General features: G+C 43.8%; 1 protein-coding gene across 1 annotated transcript; it reads left to right on the forward strand.

The window, feature by feature from the left end:
- The first annotated feature begins 1,048 nt into the window (after window positions 1-1,048).
- fkrp (fukutin related protein) lies at window positions 1,049-3,695 on the forward strand. The gene is made up of 2 exons (XM_080771452.1): window positions 1,049-1,403; window positions 1,784-3,695. Exon 2 carries the CDS (start codon window positions 1,960-1,962, stop codon window positions 3,565-3,567), a length of 1,608 nt encoding a protein of 535 aa, XP_080627578.1. The 5' UTR covers window positions 1,049-1,403; window positions 1,784-1,959; the 3' UTR covers window positions 3,568-3,695.
- Window positions 3,696-10,331: the final 6,636 nt, after the last annotated feature.

Here is a 10,331-nt window from a genome sequence, read left to right on the forward strand (position 1 = left end):
AAAGCCTAACCCCCTTTCTTCCAACGCTCCTTACGCTCCTTACACTATTCACTGGCACAATACGACACTTCCGTTCCCAGCCTTCAACGTAAAGCGCAGACAAAACAATAATAATAATAATAATAATAATAATAAGCAAGCATTGCTTCATTCATAGGGCATTGGTACACGTGTAAAATAAATTGCTGTGCAGTAGTTTCTTAAGAGAAAAAAATGTAATACAATAAAAGCATTCTTCAATCATCAAGAAATCATTTAAGATTTGCTGGATTTGCTGCCATAATAGTGATCAAGATGTTGAATTCCAAAGTAAAACTAAATTCCATTTTGTAAGCCGTTGATTGATTGATTGATTGATTGATTGATTGATTGATTAACATATTTATTAACAGTTTGCAGAATTACATTTCAAGCACAACTCAATACAAAAACTGTTAACTGTGATTGGACGACACCATGCATAAAAGCATTATATACTTGTTTACAAATAGAGTCCACCATTTTCAATTCATCAGACTACACTGAAATATTTGCTGCATACATTTGACGTATTTCTTGTTTCATGTCTTACAGTAGTAGGCTATTATCTTATTACAAACGTACAGCTGCAATTCGAAACTGGCCCCCGTAAAATCTGAATTCCCCTCCACTCACAGTAATAACAGTCTTTGTATTGAGTTTGTGCTTGAAATGTACTGTAATTCTGCAAATTCTGTGTTGTATTCTGTTAATAAATATTATTATAAATTAGCCTTTATTTTGAATACCTTACCTTACACAGGAAGTCAAAACCTTTCATACGGCTGGTTATGCACTCCAGTGAACAGCATTTAACCATTTAGATAATGTGTTAATGTTATTATTAACTGTTATAAATGTTAATAAAAATACACAGAAATATATTTTGTGTGGTATATATTTTTGTTTAAATAATCAATGGATTTTTTAAATGTGCAAATTAATCGTTTTTGTTTACTTTAGCGGATACTTTTACTCTGAAGAGCTCGGCCACCGGAAAGTCTGCTATTTTCTAGCCTAATATTTGCTGCCTTGACACTGACCGGCTGACGTGACATTTATTACGCTAAAGGTGCAGATTTATTTATTCTACCAATTCTGCGTTTTATTTATAGGTATCAAATGTTGTTAATTTCATTAAATCGTGTTGAGTGTGACGTTCGAAAATAAGGATGATTCCACACAAACATGCGTAGGTATCTGTGTTTTTTCACTGGCGCTGTCCACAGGATTCCTCCTGTACATTATATCCTACTGTAGGAATTGCAGATGGACCAAACGGCTATGGAAATGGAAACATAAATATTAGGTTATCATCGATCGTGCCACTGTCATACATAGGCCTATGGGTCGGAACTGCCGACTGATTAACGACAAAAAGAAAGGTGAGTTAATATGAACAACAACAACAATGTATTGTCAATACATTGTCAAGCATGTTTTTTGTGGCATTTTTACTGGTCTAGAACACCCTGTAACATCCAGTGCGTGTTAGCCCCTTAGCCCAACACCTACAAAATTGGACACAGGACAGGAGGCTCTTAATTGCTAGATTGTGTAGACTTCAGAAAAGTTGTTGCTGTGCTTTGAGTGCAATTCAAAGTCAAGAGTAATACTTATCCAATATCAGAGCATGTGTTGATGTTCTTGTGAACTATTTGGATGTTGATTGGAGAAAAAAAATATATATATATATATATATTATGGTAAATGGGTTATTGCCTATTTTTAAATGTCCTTGTGCTTGTGCTCTGGATTTACACAGCTCTCCCTGAACTCTCAAGATAGATATACAAACACTGTAACACACACAGCTCTCCAGCTCTACACCGATGGGGACCTGACTGCCAGCAATATAAACTTCTACTAGAGCTCAGACTCCGGGAGTCTTCATTCCTCGTTTGTAGCACTGAGACAGTTGCGGGGTAACCATCAGGTGCCATGCGTGTGAGCTTCTGCCAAGGCCTGTTAACAGCAGCCATTGTACTCAACCTCCTGATTCTCTACTATGTTTCCCGAGCCCAGCAGCAGATGATGGAGAAGAGAAAAGACCTCACCAGGGGCTCCAGGAGAGCTGCCCTACCGGTCTCTGGACTAGGCGGAGGCCTTGCTGGTCTGGTGGGGGCCGGCGGTGGGTTACCAGGGGGAGGAGCGGCCGGGGGGGAGGGGAACAGCCGCGCACCTCGCGTGACCGTTCTCATCCGGGAGTTTGAAGACTTTGAAAACTACGTCGGGGACGTGGCGCGCTCGTTCTCCCTCCAGAGGCCCGAGCTTCCCTTCCTGGCTGTGGCCGACGCCTACCCCTACCCGCCCCTGTTCCTCCCGGAGGGGTCTCGCCTTCTGGTGCTGTCCCCCAGCCCGGAGCAACCGCCTCAGGCTCACCGGCCGGAGTTCCACGTCCAGACCGAGTTTGTGCTGCTGGTCCCCGACGGGGTGGAACTGGAGCAGGGCCGCGCGGTGGAGAGGCTGATCAGGGAGCTGGAGGGCGAGGGCGGGGGCGCCGTGAGGCTGGTGGCGGCTCCGGTGCTCGCTCGGAGCGCCGTGCAGTGCCTCCACCTGCGGGTCAGCCTGAGGGAGTGGACGGCCACGTATACGCCGGCGGCGTCTGGGAGCAGCGGGAGTGTGTGTACGGCTTTACAAGGGGACGCGGTGGTCCTCATCCGCACTGAGGATCTCTTCAACCTCTCTGTCCCTCTGGCGCGGCCTCTTTTCTCCTCGCTGTTCATCCAGACCTCGCTGAGGGGCTGGAAGGTTAAGCTGCTGGAGAGCCCCTGTTTCTCCGCTAACCACCGGCCTCTCTTCAGCTCGGCCCACAACCAATGGAAGGCCGACACTCGTTTGAAGGAGGCTACGGGGAAGCTCATGAGAAGCTTTGGCCTTAAGCGGCTTCTGTTGCCCGACGGGAAGGAACAGTGGCATGGCTGCAGTAAGGAGACCGCCCGTTGCTTCGGCACAGTGCGAGACGACACCCCGGACTACCTCTATCTGGAGCGCTGGACCCCACCCTGTTGCCTACGGGCGCTCAGAGAGACCACTAAATATGTCATTAACATCCTGGAAAGCTCCGGCGTACGCTACTGGCTGGAGGGGGGCACCCTGCTGGGCGCCGCGCGCCACCAGGACATCATCCCCTGGGACTACGACGTGGACCTGGGCATCTACCTGGAGGACGTGCCCAACTGTGACCACCTGAAGAACCTGGACTCGGGCTCTCTGGTGGACGCCAACGGCTACGTGTGGGAGCGCGCGGTGGAAGGGGACTTCTACAGGGTGCAGTACAGCGAGGCCAACCACCTCCACGTGGACCTGTGGCCGTTCTACCCGCGCAACGGCGTCATGACCAAAGACACGTGGACCGAGCACAAGCAGGACGTGGAGTTCCCGGAGCACTTCCTGCAGCCCCTCGTGCCCGTGCCCTTCGCCGGGATCAGCGCCTACAGCCCCAACAACCACCGCGCCTTCCTGGAGCTCAAGTTCGGAGAGGGCGTGATCGAGAACCCCCAGTACCCCAACCCTGCCAAGAAGAGGCTGGACAGGAGCAAGCTATGATGAGAGCAGGCTATCTATCGGAGCAGGCAGAGAGCAGCTTTATTTTCATTTTTAATTGTGTCTCTTGTGTTGTTTTGTTGTTCTTGAGTGGTGCAACCACTCCTACAACCAGCAATGTCCGTGTACCTGTGTGTGTGTGTGTGTGTGTGTGTGTGTGTGTGTAGTCATGAGCACGAGTGGTGTGCATTGCACCGCTCGGTTCAGGTGTGATTTTCTTTTGTACTGAACAATTCAACAGATCCAGACTGGTCGCACAATTTCGAATTCACGCCCAAAAGAAATGTGGAGATTCTAGTACGCTGCCAAAATGATGAATGGAGTTTTACTGAAAGTGACACCAAATACTCTACTGTACAGTATCAATTCACCTAACAATGCATCGAATTCACGGTTGAATGTATCTGTTTATTAACCGGTAGGCTATCAGTAATTGTGGTGAAAATGAAATATGGCACTGCATGGGTTTATTAGTTCTCTCTGTGTGATAGTTTTTCATTCACAAGGAGGAAAATGTACTTTAAGTCATGAATCATAAAGAACAATCAAACATTTTTGAAAAGTAGTCAAAACAAAGTGTAGCGCCGTTGCCGAGGAAGTTCAGATGTGCTCCAGAAACTGATGTCCAGACGTTAATTTAGTTCATAGTTCAGTTATATTTATTAACTGCTCAAAGTCCTATACTTCTTGCATCCAAAATAAACATAATGAACGAACACAGTCAAAAAATAGTTTCACCTCCACCGCCACTGGCAACACCTGCGCCTGATTAGGGCCAGGGTTAAATGCCCTCCCTGTAACCATGATGACCTTGATTGGCAATGCAGTGATTTTCAAATGAAACATGGCTCAAATGGCTCTTACACAAAGACTGGGTCTAATGATAATAACGGTTTGGCTTCTATTTGATATCTTTGACGTCATGTTGATATTAACACTGTGATGTCATAATTTTGACATATTTATTTCCAAGTGGCTATAAATATAAAGGTGTTGTGTAAGTGATATTTGTTGGTTAAAACATGTTTTAGTTAAAAGTTTAAAGCTCGATATTCTCACAGTAACCCTTGCTAAAGACGGTTTGTTCAGTAACAGGGCTGTCATTTTTTTAATTATTTATTTTGTACCACTTCTGATTGGATGAAATTGGTGTCCCAACCTGAAAATGGATTTTCTGTTCACTAAAGAGCTTGAACAAACGCTCCATATAGCAATGATTACTACGAGAATATAGAGCTATTTGACACTTATTTTAACACAAACATATCACTTATATATACCTCCTTTCATATTTCATATTTACTTCCTTGGCCTATTGGCAGCGTGCAATACATTTGGTACGATCGGTTCAGTGGTTTGCAAAATAATAGATAGACAGTCAGACACACTTACATGAACAACACAAGCACGCTTGCACGCAAACACTGGGTCACCCCTAGCTCTGGTCCATAGCCCTAATGCCCTAATTTAGCCCATAGCCCTAATTTACTAATGCTAATTCTACCCTTCATTAAGGCTATGGAACTGACGTCGTCTAGCTCTCGCATGAAATGCAGACCAGCCTCTCTTCTGTAGCGGGAATATAAAGAACGTTTTACCTACTCGCCAATATACAAAGACGGGTTGTTTAATTAGAATGCCTACTTTCCTTAGTGGGCGCACTCTGAGCCTACGTGCAGACCTACTACGATCGTGTAGGTCTGCTATTTTTGAAAAATCGAAGAAGAACGACTGACATAGAAACATAGCTTTTTCAGAAAACTGTCAGGATTCAGAAGACAATTTTAGAATCTGATTTCAGGTCAGAATGTTAGGGCTGTGGACCAGAGCTAGGTCTCACCCCATAAATAAACCATGCCATAATAAGGGGGGTAAAAGCTGTGAAGTAGATGAAACACTCATACGATCTCATACTGTAGATGCATATATTACAATAGGCATCCCATTGAAAGCTGCATCATTATGTGTTGTATTTATCATTATGTGATATGGTACGATAACACGTTATCTATCTCTTATGTTGAAGCGTTTACATTTTTTTAATTTTATGTAAGTATGTGTTTTTTTTTGCACTGACTCACTTTCTAATTTCAGGTTTACACTATTCATGAATGAATGTTTTTTTTGTCTGAACATTGATGCCACTTGGATCCTGGTGGACAGCAGAATGAGGATCATGCTAATCCTAAACATCAGGCACTGCAAGTACAGTACACAGTATTACTGTACGTGTCAATTTAACTGTGAAGGAATTAATTGTCTGTTAACACCAAGCACCATAACTAGAACCTGAGAACCCATCGGGTGAAGGAAGAAAAAAAAAGATTATTTTTAGCTCTGAATCTGTCTTTACTTGAGAGTAGGGATGGGAATTATCGATTAAGTCATTAATTGATACGTTTTGATAATTTGATATCAAACCTCGATCGATTAAAGGACCACTTCACCACTTTTCAACCCATCTTCATTGTGAGTTAGAATGCTTTTTAGAACTATATTATCTTTATTCTAGTTCTAGTTCTCATGCTTGGTGTGAATGGCTCTTAACAGTCCATTATTACAGTTTGAGAATACACTGAGTATTTTGCTATGCAATCAATGGGACTGGGGTCAGGGACGTGTGCACACATAGACATCAAAGGGGGCCTCACAGCCCCTGTCCTTAATACCCGTCTGTAAAACAACTGCCCTCTCCAGACCATGAATGCAGCATTTACTATGGTGAAAGAAATGCTAAATGCCCCTCCATTCCATGCCATGCCATGCCGGAAGGCAGCATTCAGGAGAATTCCTCTTTTTTTCCCGAAGTCTACTGAACTTGGAACGCAGCATTTTGCGTTGAACAAGATTTGTTTCGGAAATCCAGGTCGTAGTCTACACCGCATCCTCCACTACTAGCTAAAGACTGCTGGGTTTCTCCCTCAGTCACAATAAATCTTACTTTAAAAGTCAAGTAAAATGGGATCCATTGGCTGTCTGTCTGTGTGTCTTATGTAAACGGTGATACTACTGCGCATGTGTGCTGTATTGGCTGAAGACATCATTCTTTAGAGAAAGGAGAAAGAAAAGAGAGAAATATATTATGCATAAATGACAATACCAGCACTTCCTGGAAAGTTTAATATGTTGTTTTAATATGTTATAATTGTACTGTATACGTGTGTATGATGTACTGATTTCATTAACTATGAAAATAAAGGAGTTCAATCAATGGCCGCCTGTCATACTTTTCGAAGATTGTCTGTGAAGTGAATACTTTTGGTCCTTCTTTTGAAGATTGTCTGCATGTGAAGTGAGTACTTTTGGTCACTAGGTGGCAGCAGAAGACACTTAATGATGCTATTGTAAGTCTTAAAGTTGGACTATAGTTTTACATCACTTCTCATGTAATGGTGAGTTATGATAATTTATGAACCATGTGGGTGATCATGGAAACAATGTGTGGCAGGCGACAGCACAGGACTGAAGATGAATCATCTTCCACAGATGGGGCCAGCCTGGCCATGTGAGAAATAGAAATTATTTTTATTAAAAATTGCAGGAAATTGAAAATTGCGGAAATTGGAAATTGCGGAAATTGAAAATTAATATTTAAAATAGAAACCCAACCCATATACGCAAAATAAATACGTAGATAGTACTGATTAATTTGTTGATGGTGCAGACATAATTTACATTGGTTGCATCATTACTTGACCCTAAATGTATTATGAAAAATATCATTTATATCGCTGACTAATCTTTTTTTTTTTAAGGCCTGAATTGTGAATTTCCTTCAAGGTCAAGGTAAACTTTATTGTCCTTGAGGGAATTTTGACTTGGGCTTTCACTCCTGCTGCAGCCACACATAAAACATCATGTGACAAACAAAAAAACATAACAGAGACACAACATTACACAAGTGTACATCGTGTAGTTAATCTGACCTTTCACAGTCACTACTGTTTCAGAGCCTCGTTCAACATTTTAGTTGACGACTTTTTAAACCTGATGTACTTCCACTTTGGTTCGTTGTACCTTCTTCTCCCAGAGGGCAGAAGTACAAACTCTCCATTTAAAACATGGGTAACATCACTGACATTTCACTGATCAGCCTGTTTTAATGTAGCCTGCTCATATAAATAGACTGCACTAGAGGGGAGTTGTTTGCACCAATCTGAACCATTTGGACCTCAGTGGCACAGAGAGATTACCGAACCCAAACTTCACTCTGCACCAATCTGAACCATTTGGACCTCAGTGGCACAGAGAGATTACCGAACCCAAACTTCACTCTGCACCAATCTGAACCATTTGGACCTCAGTGGCACAGAGAGATTACCGAACACAAACTGTGACGCCAAACCTGAGCAGGCTTTACAAGACTTCAGGCTTCACAGTTGCAACTTTCATAATTCTTAATCTTTTGAGATTACATTTGTTGGGAATTCCGATATAAAGTTAGAAGAGAACTTATTTATTTTGGTGTTTTAAACATTATGTTGTAATTTAGCTATTTAAAAATAGCAGATCTACAAGCTCATAGCGCGCCACCGAGTGGCGCGCTACGAGCTTGTAGGTCTGCTATTTTTGACCATCACTGACATAGAAACATGAGGTATTTCAGAAAACTGTCAGGAATTAGAAGACATTTTTTTTAAATTTCAACGTCAGGCCTAAATGGGTTAAATCTCAGAATTCTGTGATAAAAATAAAAAAATCACAATTACCAGATTCATTCTCTGTGCTCAGATATAGGAACTGCTTGTGCACAGAACTCAATTCAGGCTTTTATTTTGTATTTTATTTTAGGTCTGCCATAAAAGACTGCACCATTAGGGAGGTGAAGTGAGAAGTTATATTTGGATTTGGAAGAGTCACAGTCAGTAACTCAATATGACGCAATGATGCCGTGACACAGACATGTCACCAACCAATGACTCAGGTGCATGATGGAACACGTCAACGTCATGTGACCAGCCTGTGGCATGTCAGCCATCTATGGCAGGGGTTCTCAGTCAACCTTTTTGGCCCGGACATGCTTTGGCCATGTATAGGGGACCCCCCGGACATGCTTTGGCCATGTATAGGGGACCCCCCGGACATGCTTTGGCCATGTATAGGGGACCCCCCGGACATGCTTTGGTCATGTATAGGGGACCCCCCGGACATGCTTTGGTCATGTATAGGGGACCCCCCGGACATGCTTTGGTCATGTATAGGGGACCCCCCGGACATGCTTTGGTCATGTATAGGGGACCCCCCGGACATGCTTTGGTCATGTATAGGGGACCCCCCCCCCGGACATGCTTTGGCCATGTATAGGGGACGCCCCCGGACATGCTTTGGCCATGTATAGGGGACCCCCCGGACATGCTTTGGTCATGTATAGGGGACCCCCCCCCCGGACATGCTTTGGTCATGTATAGGGGACCCCCCGGACATGCTTTGGCCATGTATAGGGGGACCCCCCCCCCGCACATGCTTTGGACCATGTCACGCGATCTCAATGGATTCAAGGCCGATAAGCCGTGTGAGAACGGAGCACATGTCTTTTTGGAAATGTACAGTAAGTAAACATACAGTCAAGGACTCCTGATAACAGATCCAAGCGTGTCAGGCATGCTGACAAGTCTGACACGCTCCATTGTGTATTCTTCACGGTGAGGCTCTATTAATACAGTGACCATCGTTGCTTTGCTTTGACAGACAAGACAAGACACGGTATCACAATGTACAGTAGCTGCAAGCATGCAGTAACTGTATAATTGTCACCTAAACCTATAACTCATTTCTAAATGTCGAAGTCACCTCGCCTGGGTAGTGGTGACAATGGCAGCGGCAGCGATGGCTGAACGGTTTGCGGAGCGGTCTTGATATCGGAAGATCGCTAGTTCGTATCCCCGGACCGGCACGTTAAAATTACCACCGCTGAAGTGCCCTTGGACAAGGCATTGAACCTCTACCATGAAATGTTCTATGAGCAGGGCCTGGCTGTAAACAAGTTCTTGAGCTAAGTCCAGTTACCCTGGGTAAACATAGTCTCCTTTCCTTTCCTTTCCATCAGAAGACAAACATAGTGTCCTCTACCTCCATGCAGGAGAGCAGAGCTGCTCTGCATGGAGCGAGGCCAGAGCTGGTCTACGTAACGTGGGTCAGCCTTCTTCACCCCTGGAGACGGCAAAGGAAACTAAGAGAGGGTGGCAAAAAGGTCACACAACTAACTCACACATTGGGAGCTTGTAGATCTGCTATTTTCTTTCCGCAAGGGTCCACATTTACAGTCACGGTGCAATGCAGATCTGCAAATCTTACATTTTATCATTTACATTGCACTTACTGGATATCAGTGTGTACACTACAGCATTGGTAGCATCACCGAATAATAACCAAGATGTCAGGAAAACCCTTGACACAGACGTGGCTACTGTATATACTGTACAGTATGTACATTATCAGCTTGATCATTTCTCCATTGATGACTGAAAAGATACTACGGACTTTGCCTCCCAAGTGCTATGGTAATGGATACTGCACCGAGTACTCCGACAAGTGACAACTGGTACAAAAAGGTAGATAGGAAGGAACAATATGGGTATCGTATGAGAGCCTGTCTAAATCAAAATGGCATGTCCTAATTCTAGTGTACACACACACACAGTCACACACACACACACAATTACACGTACATGCTAATTACAAGCAATATCATAATCAGTCGCCAAAAGTTAATTGGCGTTTCTATGCCATCCCATGACGCAAAGAGTCTGTAATAAACAGTCACAGAG

The sequence above is a fragment of the Protomyctophum bolini genome (genome assembly GCF_963924005.1).
Source record: "Protomyctophum bolini genome assembly, chromosome: 9".
Taxonomy (NCBI): Eukaryota; Metazoa; Chordata; class Actinopteri; order Myctophiformes; family Myctophidae; genus Protomyctophum; species Protomyctophum bolini.

What these genes read in the sequence shown, in the direction of transcription:
- fkrp (XM_080771452.1), top strand. Translation starts at nt 1,960, where the DNA reads ATGCGTGTGAGCTTCTGCCAAGGCCTGTTAACAGCAGCCATTGTACTC.